This window comes from Marmota marmota, unplaced genomic scaffold (genome assembly GCF_001458135.2).
Source record: "Marmota marmota marmota unplaced genomic scaffold, marMar, whole genome shotgun sequence".
Classification (NCBI taxonomy): domain Eukaryota; kingdom Metazoa; phylum Chordata; class Mammalia; order Rodentia; family Sciuridae; genus Marmota; species Marmota marmota.
Window position 1 is genome coordinate 9,111,297 of NW_026000108.1, and position 17,665 is coordinate 9,128,961.

Sequence of the window (17,665 nt, forward strand, 5' to 3'; positions counted from 1 at the left end):
TCCGAAAAAAAAAAAGAGACAAACCTGGAAGGAAGGCTATCCATTAGTAACACTTTAGTGTACTAACTTTTCATATTTTAATGTTTCTCACACTCTAAGCCAACTTAACCTGAAGCACACATTCAATGAGACAAGAATTTTCTTTAAAAAGCTTTTGTTAACTCAGTAGCACAGCTCATATTTGAAAGCATTTTCAAATCCAGGAAATATGTTGACTACATTTTTCTCTTAGTATTATGGTAACAGCTGCACATCATATTTTTCTATGACTTTATCCATACTGATCCACATTCCACACTATGAAACATTTAGAGTGTTACCAGTGTTCACTTCTATTAACAACAATGGCACAAACACCTCTGTCATATGTATACGTCTATGCCACCTAGTTAAAGGCAGAGTCAGATGTCTCTGCTCTAGATGTGCACCAGTACTGTGCACACAGACTATTCAAGTTTGTCAACCTGAAGCAGCAAGCTAAAACACTAACAAACCAACCTAGACTTACAATAGACTGTCGGCGTTGTTCTACAGTAAGCTCATCATCAGAATCACTATAGTACTTTGAGTAAAGGTATGGTTTGTGAACATAAGCATGCCGTACACTTTTTGGTTTTCCTTCATTAGAATCACTAGTTTGAGTTTTTGTTTTGTTCTGTTTGTTCTTCTCTTCATCTGGAAGAAAGTCAATAGAAAAAGAATATGTCTATGAATTAGTAAGAAAATCAATTTGTACAAGCAGTAAAAGCAGTATCAATATAGTTCAAGTGTACCTGGTTGTGAAAATTCAGAAATTGAAAATTTTACAAGTTATTATTATTCATCTAATTTCGTAACAATCATATTCTCACCAATAAAGAAAGGAAAAGAAAAATTAATCATTACATTTGCTTATGTTGTTAAAAGAAAAACTTCAAACAGATTAAATTTAACAGAGCTATTTGTTTTTACAGTTGTGGGGATGGGATTGAAGGTCTCATGCCCACTAGACAAGTACTCTACCATGGAGCCACACCTCCAGCTCTTCATTCTATTTTGGCAAAGAAATTTCCTGAATCTGGCAAACTCAGAACCAGAAGAGGTTCAGAGAACTTCACTTTAAGCTTAAGAAGGCTTTTATAGATTGAATGCAGAAGCAAATAACTTACTGGATTGGTGATGCCCTTTGCATTACTTGGTATGGTCGTATAAATATGAAATAACAAATACCATCCATATGTACAATTAAAATGTACCAATAAAAAATGTGGATTAAAAAAAATTTAATGACCACTTTAGATTTCAAGAAGAGGCAAGAATCAATAATGGTTTATACACCAAGTATACACTACTCCGTCTACACTAAGAAGGTGATTTGCTTCCATTTGGCAAGAAGGAAAAGAATAAACAAAGTTTTTACTTCTCACCTCTTAGCCAAAATAGCCATCTTCTTACCTTTTAGACACATAAAATCTTTCTGTTTAAAAAAAGAGACTCCAAACAGCATCATGTATTAGAATCTTAGTTAGAGTAGAGTAAGTGGAGTGTTCACAGAGAGCGTGGCATTCTTTCAGAATGGGCACTATAGAACTGGTCTCATGAACACAGGCATGACAACTAGGAACACTGTTGTTTTTAGTTTTTAGATACGAAGACATAAATAAAGAATGGGAAAGACTGAGAAAAATATCTGTATGATTAGAAGGTTCTACTTTGTTCTCCTGATTATCTCCATAGGTACCCTATCCAAAGCCAGCAACAAATTTACCAGATGCTATCTATAGGGAATGGCAGATTTACTTCAGTATTTTTGATTTTTTAAAACAACGTCAGAAGACAGACTTTAATCATGGGGTGAAGAACAGAACAAGGTCCTGGTTAGAAGCAGTTTCAGGTTTGAAATCTGCATTGATGCTCACTAGCCATGTGACTCTTGATAAGACACACTCCTCCAGTGACTTTGCTTCTTCTCCTATACATACTTTTCAGGGTTGTGGCAAGGACTCTAGGAGTTATTACATAGAAGTACTGCAGTCCCTGGAATATACTGAGTACTTAGGAAGGGTTCACTGGAAAACAAACCATATAATAAGGAATTCAGCCTCAGAGAAGTTTGGCCTTGGTTTCTGGGAAGTATCTCTAAGTCTTGGGAATGTTGTGATTGACTGGAAGGTTTTTGTTTGCATTGCATGTGAGTCAAACCAAATAGTCTAGGATGTGGTTGAGGGTAGAACTTTGGGTCATGGAGTTTTACCTTGGACAAGAGAGGTCAGAGTCTAAGATCAGCTTCATAGGCAGTCAACTATGACTATATACTAGAGTTCCATTAAGAACTTTGGAAACCAAGACTCTGATGAACTTCTCTGGTTGACTGTACTCTGTGTGTATTATCAGACATGGATGTCAAGAAAGCAAGGCTGTTCAGAACTCCAGAGGAGAGGGCACCTAGAAGCTTCCTGTTTAGAATTTTTCTAGACTCTGCCCTGTGTACCTACTCCCTTGGCTGATTTTAATCTGTGTCTCTTAGTTGTGGTAACTGGTAACCATGAGTATACCACTTTTTAGTGAGTTCTATAAGACCTGGTAGTGAATTACTGAATCTAAGGACAGTCTTGGGGACCCCTGAATTTGCAATCAGTACCAGAGAGAAGGATGGTCTTGTAGAATGTGCTTCCCTAAACATCACACACACATATACAAAAAGCATCTTTATATACATTATCTCATTTGAATTTAAAGACAGACCTAAGGGATGGAGTTCAGAAAAGGAGAATCCAGGCTTATTGAGGGCTGGTAACCTTACCAAGCTTGCTCAGACAGTCAACATTAAAAGCTGGAACTAAGAAACAAATTTTCCAACAACAAAATCCCACACCCTTGCCACAACACCACATTATTTCCCAGGACAAAGCCATCAGAATATGCAAATAGTTCTGGATAGAAGCTTCCCAGAAACATTAATAAGTAAAATGCTTTACCATCTGATGTAATCTCTCCTTCTTCCATGCTATCAGACATTACCACTTCTTCCTCAGTGTCTTCTTCAAAAGACGAAAGGTCACTGGTATGGACAGAACTAACTGTGATGTCTGTAAGTCCATCCACGTCAGAATCTATCAAAAAGCAATCTCCAAGAAGAGAATAAAACAGAAAATAAGTCACCTCATTACAAGAACATACTCAAAGCCCAATTCCTAAATTTCACTTAAAATTTGCTGCTTTAAATACATGTCAAAGAAATTAAACCTTCAAGTAGAGCTGTTTCCAGAAAATATAAAGGCAAACTAGTACATTGTAAAAAATGACTGAATATTAATTAATAGTGTAAATGATAAACACAAAAGTAAATTTTAAGTAATTGAACTAGACACCTTACAGCAGTTAGGATGTATAACTATGAATTAAGTTGCTTGGAATAATGCATATGATGAAAGTACAAGACAAATTACAAAATTATAGTTTTTCTGATACTTTTCTGTAAATACATTAATATGAAAAGAAATACATAAATGCTTATTGCTTTCTTTTAGCAAAGGGAATAAATATATTCATAGTTTTGAAACAAGTCTCAAAAAACTAAAATTTGGAGGCAAATTTGATACTCCCCTTCCCCAATCGATGCTGTGTCTATACACTGCTGCAGGTTTTTGCAAATTCTCAAGTACCTTCTCTTGCCCCTTCAACAGTGTTGGCTTTGTTACTGTTCTTTTCTGAAGGAAGTTTTGAACTCTCTACTTCTTTTTCTTTTGCTTGTTTTTCATCTTTTATTTTTTGTGTATCTTCACTTTTTTTTGAGTAATCAAATTTCTTTTCGGTCTTTTCTTTCTTTTCTTTCTTTCTTTCTCCTTTCTCAATGATGTCTGATTTCTTTTCACCTTTGTCTGTTGATTTATTTTTTTGATCACCGTTTTCCTGCTGAACATCCTTATTGAGTAGAATTGAGCTACTGTTCTCTTTTGTAGAGTTTTTAATTTCTTCAACTGGACAAGGGAGATCACTATGCTCTTCTGACTTTGGGGCTGCTTCCAGTCCTTCCCCTCCAGTGTCAGGTGTAGCTTTTTCTTTATCAGTCAAGTCCTCTGAAGTTCTCTCTTTGTCAGTACTAATGTCACTGCTTGGCTGAGATGAGAGTTTTTTTGATTGCCTCTCATTGGTCTTAGCATTGGACATTTCTGTTGAAGCCCTGGCAGCATTAGCTTCCTGGTTAAGAGAAGTTATAGTTTCCAAGATTGACATGGCATCCTTGGCTACATTAGCACTGGGACCAGGAGCAGGGACACCTTAAAGGAAAAAATAAGTTTTAGAGTACATTATGCAGACCATTTGCACTCCTCTAGGTTTTCAAATACCAGTGCTGGTACACATATTCAGAATATTCTACTTCCTTTAACATATTGGGAAAGGTACCAACAAATCCCAGAATAGTCTATTTCCTAGAAGAAGAGTATCTTCTCTATTTTAGTTACTCCCTCTATTATAATTTACACACGCACTCACAATTGCTAAAATGCTTATCATTTTATATTAATCTCAAAAAAATATTGCTTCAGTTGAGGAGTTTCGCTGATACTTAAAGTAAGTATAATTTCACTTGAGCAGCCAAGTAGGGCTATATATTTTTTAAATTTTTAATTTGTTTTAATTAGTTATACATGACAGTAGAATGCATTTATGCACTTTGATATATCATACATAGATTGGATATAATTTCTCATTTTTTCTGAGTGTACATATTGCAGAATCATATTGGTTATGTAGACACATACATACATACAGTAATAATGTCTGTTTCATTCTACTATCTTTCCTATCCCCACATCCCCTCCCATCACTTCCAGTTACCTAGTCTAAGGTAACACTATTCTTCCCTAGTGCCCCCTGCCTTATTGTGAATTAGCATCCACATATTAGAGAAAACATTCGGCCTTTGGTTTTGTGGGATTGGCTTATTTTGCTTAGCATGATATTCTCCAACTCCAACTGGCAAATGCCATAATTTCACTATTCTTTAAAGCTGAGTAATATTCCATTGAGTATATATACCACATTTTCTTTATCCATTCATCTATTGAGGGACACCTAGGTTGATTCCATAGTCTAGCTACTGTGAATTGAGCTGCTATGAACATTGATTGGCTGCGTCACTATAGTATACTGATTTTAGTTCCTTTGGGTATAAACCTAGGAGTTTGATAGCAGAAATTAAAGGGATACAAATAGGTAAAAAAGAACTCAAACTGTCACTATTTGCTGATGACATGATTCTACATCTAGAAGATCCAAAAAATTCCACCAGAAAACTTCTAGAACTAATAAATGAATTCAGCAAAGTAGCAGGATATAGGGCAATATTTTAAAGAACCAAATATCCCTAATTTGATACTCAGTTCAAGAAGAAAAACAATGAGACTGACCAAGAGTAAAAGCAAAGCACCTTGTGTAACGATAGAGGAGTCTGGTTTCTCGTCATCTGGAGCTGTGCTGCCACTTGCTTCCTCTTTGTGATTTAGTGTGGCCAAAAACTCATGCACGGCTTTTTCCACCTGAGGTCTGAATGTGTGGTTGATCTTTGGATCCACAACCTGAGAAATAATTCGGTCGATACCAGACTCCAGCATTCCTGATCTGAAATAACATAATTTAGAGTAGGGTAAAAAAAAATAATCTTGTATTATTTGCACTAACTACTTTTAAATAAAACTGTATCTCTTGTAAATATGTTTTTAACCTTAAATTGTCCCAATCCACTTATCTGATTATATAGGAAGTGGAGAAGACAAAATAATTTCATGCTACAGTGATATTTTACTATACATACAAAAAAGTATGTGAACTGCTCGCCATTATACCACTGGTTGAAAACTAAAACAGACAGAACAAAAACAAAATATTTTTAGAACTAGCCACAGTACCAGAGCCCAGGTATATAGGTGATTCTTTTCTCGCTTCCACTCTGCTCATGGTACACAGGAATAAAGAATCACTAAAGTTGAGTTTAGTGTATTAAATCAATGAACCCTATAACTTTTATTTTATTTTTTTATAGAAAAACATAAGCTTTTTCTAAGTCTCCAGGAAAACTGAAGAACACATGCAAAAAGTATTATTCCATCAAATTATTAAAAAAAAAAAAAAAGAAAAAATACAAATAAAACTTAAGACTTTTGGCTTTTTATTATCTTCCTGATATAGAGACATGATAATTTATTCATTCAGTAATCATATTACAATTGTCTTCTCCATAACAGCTGCCATATGGCTATCCAGCAGTGACAAATCAGACCTGGCCTCTGTTCTGGTTGGGGAGCAGACACGAACAATTATAACACAAATGACAAGCATGTGTGTACATCAGGTACTGCAGGGAAAGAGGGGTGAGTAGTCATTTGATATGTCCAAGGTAACTTCGGAATGCTCCAAAAAGGAGACATTTTGAGTTGAATGTTGATTTCTACAGAAGAGAAAGTGAAGAAAGGAACTTCAGGTTGAAGAGATATCACACACAACAGAAAGATGAGTGGGCAGACAATAGTATCTGACACAAGCACCTTGTGTAACGATGAAGCAGTTATCTGAGCAAAATAAGTGAACATGAAATTATTTTAAGAAACACACTTTCTTCATAAAACAGAACTGGAGAAGTGACTATGTTGGGAAATAGAGATGCGTGTAGGTCATTTCCAGGTTCTAGGCCTCAGTCTCCCTCTACAAAGTGGGTGAGAAGACGTTTCTCTTTACACTTGACAAGAGCTATTTTTGAGTACAGCTCTGTCTGGAATGGAGGATAGATTTTATTTTCATTTCCTGAGGCACACTGCTACCATGTGATACTATAATTCCACTTAAGTGGGCCACAGAGAAAAATGAGTCAACACAGCACAAAGTAGGTTACCCGCTTTTTAAAGTTCTAAGATTGAAAAAAAAGAGAGAAAAAAAAAAACAAAAAACCCAATGCAAATCTTGCAAACCCTGCTGAATTTAAGGTGTCTTGAAAATGCAGGAGGAAGAAGAGAAATAGAGAGGCAATTTTAAGAATGTTTTAAGACATAAGTACAAAGGCATAAAATAAAAAATAAAGTCTACCCATTCCAAAGCTATCACTTCTATGTCTGTTCTGAGAACAAAGAAAACACATTTACATTAGTCCTCTCTCCCATGGATGTCAGCTTTGATCTTAAATAGGAATAGCGTCAGTGTTAACAATCACACTTCTCTGAGTGGGCTCAATGCTTTGAGCTGTGGCCACAGCTGCCTCACAAGAGTGCAAAGAAACCTCAGCCCAAGGTTCAAGGTCAAAGCCAAAATGTTGGCAGCTGGCATTTGCCTGGTTAAAGTTATTTCCTTGTCTTTCTTAGAGATTCAGTTCAGTTAAGATCATTATTCAAAGCTATCTGAGATTTTCAAATTCAGCAGTACAAATAAAAGCGTATATAGAATAAAAATTTCCTTCTGATAAAGTTGAGATGAGCAATCAAGTCAAGTCATCTGAGACTGCTGATATTAGAACATTTCTGTAGAACAAAAATGGCAATTGCAGATAGCTCAAACTTACTAAATAGTACCTTAATCTCTCAAAGTCCATGCATAAAAAACTGAAATTATATATATATATATATTTTTTTTTTATTGGTTGTTCAAAACATTACAAAGCTCATGACATATCATCTTTCATACATTTGATTCAAGTGAGTTATGAATTCCCATTTTTACCCCAAATACAAATTGCAGAATCACATCAGTTACACATTCTCAATTTTTACATAATGCCATATTAGTGACTGTTGTATTTTGCTGCCTTTCCTATCCCCTAGAACTTATATATATTTGTAGAAGCTAATCTATCCCTATACCATTAGTTTACACACAACTAAATCTCTCTCTTTGAGGAAGCTTTAAAATGTTATTTTCACTATAACAGAAAATTTTACTAATGATATTTAAATGAAAATAGTATAAATAAATAACATAACTAAGGAAAAATTTTTAGATGTCCTAGGAAGAGCAATGCCTAAGTTATCCAAGAAAAGACAGCTGTTTTCTATCACTTAAAATGTCTAGGTTCTTACTCACAAGTAGTCTGCTCCAGATTTCCTCACAGAACACCTTACCCCCTCTCCAAATGCAATTTTGTGTATAACAATCTCTCATATTGGTACAAATATTTTAAGTGTCTGATTTTCACAAGCACAAGGTTCAGTTCCTTTAAATAAAATGTAACAAAACATTGTTTCCGTATCTTACAGATTCTGTATGCTGAAAAGTAAATGCAACTTCAGATACTGGGAAATGATATTAATCAAAGTATATTGCTATATAATGTGCACATATGAATATGTAACAGTGATTCTTGCTTAAGAAAGAAGTTTACCTTCCATTTGATATTCTCAACATATAAGAAAAAGAATGCAAGAATATATAAAATATGCTTTAAAGAAGCAATGCAATCATTTGTGAAAAGGAAGGCAGCTAGTCAAAGTGTTAAATGAAAGCAGCATATAACTAGTACAGCTGTGCATGAATGTAGGGGGGACACTGTCCCCACTTGCCCAAGCCCCTTTCCTGCAGCTTATTTTGGTACTGTTCTGAAGGTCTTTTTGGAAATGAATAGCCCTCCAAGCCTGTCACCCAACAAATGTCTTCTGTCTCTTTTTCCTGCAATGGCTCTGACTTTTTACCCCAACACGTATTATGATGCAGTCCTCGAATGAAATCTTTTGATCTCACCTGGACTCTCTTACAGGTTCCTCAAACATCCTTTAAAATGTAGACAACAAAGCTGTTGTTAATTTTACTCTTCTCTATTCACCAAGAGACACAGTCCAAGCCCCCAGGCTCCTGGTTTCTAGTATTACCTGTGACTATTTAGTTAGGGTGTGAATTTTTTATTTCTGGGGCTTCCTGTGGCTTGGAACTATCACACTAGACAGGTTTGTAGTTCCTACTGAACTAGAGAGAATTAAGAGGTAGCAGTGTAAAATGACTGTTTAATTGTTTAAAAGCCAGATTTAATTTTCAAAAATTAAATGTTTCTGTGTCTGAATGTATCTGTCAAGGCAGAAAGACTAGAAACTATTTAAATAACTTACCCTTTTGGGGTGAAGAACAGGGATAAAAAGTCTTCTTGTCTTCATAAATATTTAAATTCAAAAACAACTATGACACTGTAAATCAGGTTTATTTGTTTGTAGTAAATCATTTTTCAGGCCTACCTAAACATTCCAACTCGTATTCTCTTTATTTTGTGTTCACTCAAAACAGCTCTGACAGATCAATACTTTTTTCTCTCCTTCTATATCATTAAAAAATAGTAGAGTTAAAAGTCAATAAAATGATAAAGAAGACATGGTCTCAAATTATGTGGAAATATTTTAATTTCAGTGATCTTTAATTTTTATTTATAAAATAAAAATAATAAAGACTACTTTTTCAGTGTCGAGAAAATATTTGTAAATGCAGCTCTATGACATTATGACATTTACCAGCCGTTATATTATATGTAAGTTTTATTTAAAAATCATATATTATTTCCTTTCTTCACATATTTTCATATGTCAGAGGCAAAAAACAAACAAATAAATAAATAAAATAAAATTGTTAAAACTAATGGGAGAAATGTGAAGCAATTGGACCATATTCCAAAATTATACTGCATCATATGGAATAGCCACACCAAACCTGATAAAAACTGCCAACAACATCAGGCGAACAAACTCCTATGCAATGTTTCAGCTCTCAGGCAGAGTAGGTTATTGCAGTTTAAAACCTGCCAAGAAATGCCAATTTTGAGACTTACTTAAGGACTTGTTGCCGAATATTGTTTCTTAGTTGGTTCTTATTGAGATGTGGACTCCATGTATGAGTGGCCAAGTGGTTTGCAACAAAGTTGTCAACACGCTGTCTCAAATTCTGATAGGCAGGCTAGAATGAGAAACAAACAAACATACAAGTTAAGAAATCTCCAGGGTTATACAATATCAGTATCATATCAGACTCAGGAATTTGTGTATCTTTAGAAGTGTTAATAGTTCTTATAGTGTTAGTAATAAGGCAACAAAGTTTCACAACCTATGACAATGCTGCTTGTAACTTATACTTACTCAAATATTGCCTAATTTATCTAAGACAAGGTATTCTGAGAGGAGGAACACAAAGTAGAAAAACACCTTCTATACACAAAGGACTAGAAAATAAAACACAAATATATTTTAATTTAGATGATGTGAAACAAAGGGAGAAAGGCAGAGGAAATAAGCCCTCACTGAGAGTCTGGCATTTGAGCTACAAAAAAATCAATTCCAAAGTTTCACAATGTAGCTAGGACAAGAACCACTCTCTTTGAAGACACAGCCCACAATATAAGCAAAGAGCAAGTAGATAAGAAATTGCAGGGTCAGGAGCATTTATTTGGGGGACCCCCCCAAAATTAACGATCCAATTTGGATGGAGAAGAAAATACAAAAAGCAGAAGTGATACTGGAGATATAGATTGGGGTCTGATGCTAGAAGCCTTTGGGCACCTGGACAAGAAGTCTGAGGTTAGAAGGCTGAGAGCAGGAATGCACTATACAAAGCAGCACAGTGATGAGATGGTGGTCTTTGGATCATTATTCATTCTACAGTCAAAGAGTAAAAAGACACAAAATGTATTTAGAAAAGCATGCAATAACTAGAGTGATGAAGATCTGAGCCAGGGTGGCAGAGATATGGCATCAAATGTGATATAAGGCAGTGGCTCTCAACTGTAAGTGATTTCTAACTTTCCCCACTCCCATGGTCAAGGATAAGCTTGGCAATGTCTGAGACACTTCGTGTTGCCACGATGGAAGGGGATGCTATTGGGTACCTAGGGAAAAGGTGAGAATGCTATTGAACCTACCATGCACAGTTCTTGCCCCCAAGCAAGAACTATCCTGCCCAGAATGTCAAAAGTGTTAACAGAAGGGGAGCACAGAGAGAGAGGACACATACTAGGCCATCTTCTAGAAGGAATGTGCAACCACTCACTCAGTACTGCCCCCAGTCCCTAGAAGTTGCCCCTGCCGCTGAAGGTCTTTAGTTTTCCTTCCTATGGCTCTTAACAGAGATGAGTTTGATTATCCTTGAATGATATTAGGAAAAAAACAGTACAGCCTCCCCTTCTGCCATTTGCTACCTTTGCTTTTCAAAGTTTAAACTCCAGCAATAAATCTCATGCACCTACCATTCCCCCTATTTGTCTGTGTGGGAAACTTCTCACCTTCAGAGCTCAGCCTAAACTGGGAAGTCATCATGACGCCCAGGGTAGACTTACGTTGCCCTTCTTCCATGTTCCTACTGTCTTCTATACATACAACATTTGAACAATCCTTCCATTGCACAGTATTTTGGGGAAGGGGAGCTATTTACCTCTCCACATGGGTGTAAGCTTACTCTCTCCTTTTCTTAATCTTTGTTTTCATATTGCTTAGCAGATAAACAATTAAAAGAGTTCTTAGATACTGGTTAACTATCTCCACCACAGAATGACAAAGATTCCATACCTATGAGATGTCCTTTCATCACTTCCAACACCCAGACTTTGGTTGATGCCTGTTTTCTACTCTACAGGAATGTCTCATAATCATTTCTCATGCTCCTCTCCACTTATTCTATGAATATGAACTAAAACTAATATTTCTTGGGTCCAATGATTCTAAAGCATAATACTTTTCCCCAGTATTTCCAAATCCAGCAAACATCAGTCTCAGATATTCCAATGTATTTAGCATTATAGTATCTCCAAAATAAGCTCATTTTTTCCCCTCTTATTTCCAAGTCCTCCTTCCATGAGCAAATGCCAACAGAACTAGCATCGGCATACACTCAGATACTGACTACTTCCTACCATCTTTCTGCTATCACTCTGGCCTAAGGAATTCTCATCTCCTGTTATAAATTCCAGTAACTGATCTGCCTACCCTTGCATACCTAATGTCTATTTTCCAACAGAGTACAGTAGATCTTCTTTTTTTTTTTTAAAGAGAGAGAGAGAGAGAGAGAGAGAGAGAGAGAGAGAGAGAGATTATTTTAATATTTATTTTTTAGTTATTGGCAGACACAACATCTTTGTTTGTATGTGGTGCTGAGGATGGAACCCAGGCCGCACGCATGCCAGGCGAGCCCGCTACCGCTTGAGCCACATCCCCAGCCCAGTAGATCTTCTAATAACCACATAATTCATTGTCTAAAGTAGAAAATGAATGAGCATAAAAGGGAATGTTATTAATAATTACCCATGGTCAACCTTCCTAAAATACAAGTTGATTATGTCCTTTTGCTCAAAATCTGCTAATGGCTTCTCAGTTCAAGAAAAAGGCAAACCAATTAGGTTGGTGTCTAAAGCTTGCAATCTGTGGAGGGAGGTGCACCTTTTCTCTCACCAGGTTCCAAGACCTCTGATCTTCTACACTTGCCATGTCTTTACTTGGAATGCATCAGTTCCTTCAGTTCAACTAATTGAAACCTTCCCTGAATGACTTGATCAAAGTAAAATGGTAAGTCTTTTCTCCCCTAGTCTTGCTTTATTTATTTTTTTCCCATAGAAGCCTTCATGCATTATTTATTGTCCATTTTTCTCTGCTAGGATGTAAACTCCATAACAGGGGGGCTTTTGGTTTACTGCTGTATCCTGGCACTGAAAATTATGCCTGGTATGTAGGTGTTGCTCAGTGAATGTTTCTTGGGTTAATAAATTGATCAGGAGCCATGTAAAACTAAGAAAAATCCCCAAAATCTGCCTTTATAACTTGGGGAGAGAGGAGACACACTTAACTGTTGGAGAGCTTGCTGCCTAGGTCACAGTGATGGGCCTCTAGATTGTTTCTCCTCACCCTCTTCAGTTGCTAATCAATATAAAGGAGTCATAATGGGCTCACAATCATGAGGCTTGCTCCAGAGATCTGGAAACTGGAGTCTACAATGAAGAAACCCTAGTAGTAGTTGGATCTTTGGGTAAATCAAGGCTTTAATTCCTTGCTTGGAAGAGTTGATTTGATCTGCCATAGTCAGATCTCCTTGTTTAGGGACCTTCGATGATGACCCCAGGATAGCTTTTTGGGGTTGGGCAATTTTCTTTTGGAGAGCCCCAGGCAATTGTCTTGATTCTTATGTATGTACATGACTAACATATATTGCTGCAATCCTATATGCTAGTGGTAAGATTTTTTGACAAAAGGTCAGTCTCTCAGGGTCTGTCATCAAAAGCACCATATTGTAAATGGTAGATGACAATCAAAGAAGCTCCTTTGCTTGGATAGGCAATCTTATTTATACTTTGGCTTAGTTATCACATTTTTATGAATATTAAGCTACAATGAAGAAAACTTTTTTGTAGTATTTTTGATATCTTTAAACTTACTTTTTTTCCAAATAAGAAAAGGAATGCAAAATGCTACTCAATATCATAAATAAAAATAAAATCAACAAAATTGCTAAGGGAAAGAAAGAATAGAAGGAGAGAGTATCTGCAGGAGAGTTTGTGACAGCATATGAGGAGCAAGGGAAGAACTACAACCATATCCAGAGAATTCCTGCTTTTTGCAAGTTCTACTCTTATTTTGTGATTCCCTGAATACTCACAGATTTGGTTGAACCACATGAAGTGACTATACCTGACCACTTTGAACTATTAAAGCAGTATCTTAATGTGTATATATGTATTTTTCTTGGGAGAAGGCCCTAGCATTCATTATATTGTCAAAGCAACTGTGCCTCCCCCCACCTCCAAGAAAGGTTTTAATAATCCACTTTCAAGGGTCTGGAAGGAATATTATAGACACAATAATAACATTTAATGGGAATGGGATAAATAAAAATTGAATCTTAGATATTGCAGCTCTCTCCAATCCATGTATTAAAAATTTCCAGTTGCATACACAAGATTTGTGGGTTTCTGAGAATAGCAAAGTAAAATCTCTACTTACTGAATAATAATAAACTTTATGTGGGTATCATTTATCTGGATATGCCTAATATTTTTCCATTAAGTAATAATAAAAAAGCAACTGGTATCAGTTTTTTAAAAAAGTATAGGTTGGCAAGATCCCGTTTCAAATAAAAAAATAAAAAGGTTTGGGGATATAGCTCAGCAGTACAGCAATTACCCAGAATGTCCAAGTTCCTGGAGTTAACCCCCAGCACCACAAAAACAAAACAAAACAAACCACAAAGAAACAAAAAAGATGCCAGTGTAACTCTCCTGAATAAATCATATTCTCTTTAGTTCTACATAGTGGTTCTTACAGGGAAAGATATAGCCAGATTTTTCAGAGAGCTTTTCCTAGAAGTGGTGGCTGGGAAGAATCTGCAAATACTGCAAACACCTTTTTTTTTCCCCCCCCCAAAGAAACAAGTTTTCTCAGACCAGCCAAATATTCTATGAACACACTCCAGCATCACCAAAACACCAAAACACACCAGAATTGAAGCCAAAAATATAACAACAACAACAGTTTTCCAATATGCTTCCAGCTTCACCTGCCTCCAGTTCTAGGTTCTGTTTTTCCATACGTCTCAGTAATTGCTCCTGCCTGTTGTCTTCTGTTCATTCTCTGCCAAACCCTGTAAGTTCACCCGTTCCTGCTAAATTCCCCCTTTACTCTGACATTTGGAACAAAGTCCCTTCCCTTCCCTACCCCATCTTTTTGGACAGAGAACATTTTTGCTGATCTTTCCGCCTTTCCCCTTATTCTCCTGAACTCACTCTCTTCTGCTTTTCCTCTCCAGTATTTGCTGTCACCTCTTCTCCATCCTTTCCCCAATGAATGCCGCCGTTCTCTATACCTGCCCCTCACCTTAGAGAAATGACTTGGCCTACTCCACTTTAGCCACCAAACTAAAATCCCATCTCCTCACCCAACTTTTCGCTGCCTGGGTTTGCCTCCTTGGCCCCGCCCCCAGTGTTCAGCCAAACACACTGCAAGTAATTTTCTCAATTATCAGAGTGATTTCTCCAAAAGACAAAGACAAGGCCCTGACTGCCCAGGAACCTTCAAGAGAGAAGACGAATTAACTTGGATACAAAGTAAACCAAGGAACAAAATTGTCAAGAGACAAGAACGAACACAAAACGGCACTCCCGGCGTTAGTGCTCCCAAACCGCTCCCCCTAAGAACGACGACTCAGTCTGGCTCAGCACACGGGCTTGACTGCACAGCCCAGGTCGTGCCCGCCAAGGAGTAGGCACTTCATAAACACGGTCGGTCAAGGGAACAAGGACAGGTGAATGAATGAACACACCGCGCCTGGCGGAGCGAGCCACAGCTGCAGCTCTAACAGGGAGCGCTGCAAAAGGACTCGGTGAGAGGCGCACTCGGGGGAGCCGGGCTGGCCAAGCCGGGGCTCCCCGGCCCCGGGGGGCTGCGGGACAGCGCCCCGGAAGGCGCCTCCAGGGCCCCGGCCCCGCCGACCCCAGCCCCCGCGCGCCCCGAACCTTGGTGTCCACGTCGGCGAGGCAGTCCCTGCGGAACTGGTCGAAGAGCCCCTGGCTCTTGAGGTGGTTCACGATCATTGCCACGAGCTGCGGGTCCCCGGCGCCGGCCCCCGCGCCGCCCGCCCCTCCCGCTCCCGGGCCAGTCCCCGGGCCCGGCGGCGGCGGCGTGGCTGCGACTGTGGCGGGGAGGCGGCGGCGCCGGAGGTGGCGGCTGCGGCTGCGGGTTGGTGGCCATGGCGGCCTGGGCCGGGGCAGCGTGCGGACCCGGGCGAGCGCTCCTGGAAGGCGACGGCTACACAGGTCCCGCCGCCTGAGGGAAGCCAACGGGATGTTGTTACAGAACCAGCGGATCCAGAGCAACCCCGGAAGTGAAAGGGAACCGAGGGAAGGAAGGAAAAGGCGGTGATAAGAGTAGTGCAGCCTTGCTACGGGGGCCGCGAGGAGCCAGTTCCGGCCGCGTCCGGGAGCGAGCGCCCTCTGGAGGCTGGGCTGCGGCGGCAAGCAGTGGCGGCGATGACCCAAAGGCCCAGCGGCGGCGGCGGGTCGCAGGTCTGATGCAGAGACTGCATCAGAGTGTGGACTCCAGGAAGATCGCGAGCTCGACCTGCCGCCCTCCTAGGGACCCCAGGGGCCGAGTGGGCACCTGGTGGCAGAGGGCCGGACCGCAGGGTGGGGCGCTGGCCGGTTCCGCCCACCAGGCGTTGCAATGGGCGCTCTTGCTCCGGTTGCTTGAAGCCACCGGGATCGTGGACATTTTTGGAGCAAACGTGCGTCAGTCAGGCCGCTCATTTCAAACTCCGCGAGGCTGCGCTCTCAGTCTCAGCCTGCGGTCCTGCCCCGCGCTCTGCCCCGGAGGTCTCAGCTGAGCCCCCCCCAGTCCCTCCCACCCGAGATGTGTGCCTGCGACAGGACCCCTGCCCTCCAACCCTTTCCCGTCGGGGAAGACACCCCCAGCTCTTAGGGTGAAGGGTTTTGCTCTTGATTACCAAAATAACAGGTAAAGCTCACGTAGCCTGCGCAGTAGGTTAACTCATATCCAATCTTCAGAAAAATGCTAAGGGCTAGGTCACATTACTATCCCCAATTCACAAACCAGGAAACTCAGGCCCAAAGAGGTTGAATTGCACAAGGTTTCACAGTCAGCAGATCACTTGATTTTGGGCTGAGTTATCTTTAAAATTATTATTAGTTGCTGTATCAAAGCAACATAAAAATTACAAATTTTCATAACTATTGAATAGAATGTAAATTTTATTAGAAAATGTGCATCCATAAGATGGATATTGTTTCTTTTAAAATTCACGCATCTATGGATGCGTATTTCTTCTTCTTAGAGGGGGAAAAAGGGTTGAGCATCAATTCTTTTCCTTTTTTTAATTGTTATAGTTGTATGGCCTGAGAAACCTTGTTCACATACGCAAGTTCTGAACTAGGAAATGGATAAATTTTGTTGTACCAAGGTCATTTATTACAATCTTAACCTCAAAATATTATTTTGGTTATTTATAAGGTGAATATTCAATTAGGTCCTCCCTCAATTTTATTGACAGCAACCAAATGAGAATCAACTGGCTTACCAAAGGATTTGTTTACCTAGTCCTTACTCTAGAAACTCTTTCAGTTTCTGGAAGCTTTATCCAATACCAAATAACTATAAATTAAACATTTTCAATGAAATATGCCTTGTTTAACTGGGTATAATTAAAGTTTGGTGAATATGTAAACATTGTTCATTTTTAAGAATAGTGTTGGATAAACGTTTTTCATTATTAGATGTTTAAGTTATGTTTTGTCAAAACTTTTGCAGCATCAATTTTGTTCATTCAAGTTGCAAATGTTTATCATGTAACCTAATTAACAGGACCTATTTTCATGTAAAGCTGCCAAATCAGATTTTTTTCCCCATCAGAGACCTTTTGACTTCATCATTTCAACTTAAATATTGTCCTGTGTTTTAGGGAGCATAGTGAAGACTTGGGGCTGGGTGCTGGGGTGGTGGGGATGGGAAGGAGAGAGACACAGGAGAGGGAGGGAGCAAAAATCATGAACGTAGTCTTCAAAGATTTCTAACTAAAAGTACTCAAGGTTAAAGTAGTGTAAAATATTACACTATTTTCAAAATTAATTTTGAAAATAAGTTGAGACTATTACATGATTCTCTTCATTTAATTGACCATCAATGGAGTACAATATGTTGCAAAACTTCTGTTATTTATCAAGTGTATACTATGGAAACGG

General features: G+C 38.7%; 1 protein-coding gene across 1 annotated transcript in view; it reads right to left on the minus strand.

Moving 5' to 3' along the window:
* The window catches only part of Bod1l1 (biorientation of chromosomes in cell division 1 like 1), a 57,529-nt gene extending 41,726 nt beyond the window's left edge, over window positions 1-15,803 (minus strand). Inside the window, 7 exon segments of the mRNA XM_015481967.2 lie at window positions 509-675; window positions 2,958-3,107; window positions 3,645-4,259; window positions 5,414-5,604; window positions 9,773-9,897; window positions 15,428-15,611; window positions 15,613-15,803. Coding sequence (XP_015337453.1) covers window positions 509-675; window positions 2,958-3,107; window positions 3,645-4,259; window positions 5,414-5,604; window positions 9,773-9,897; window positions 15,428-15,611; window positions 15,613-15,662 — 1,482 coding nt within the window. The 5' untranslated portion in view covers window positions 15,663-15,803.
* Window positions 15,804-17,665: the final 1,862 nt, after the last annotated feature.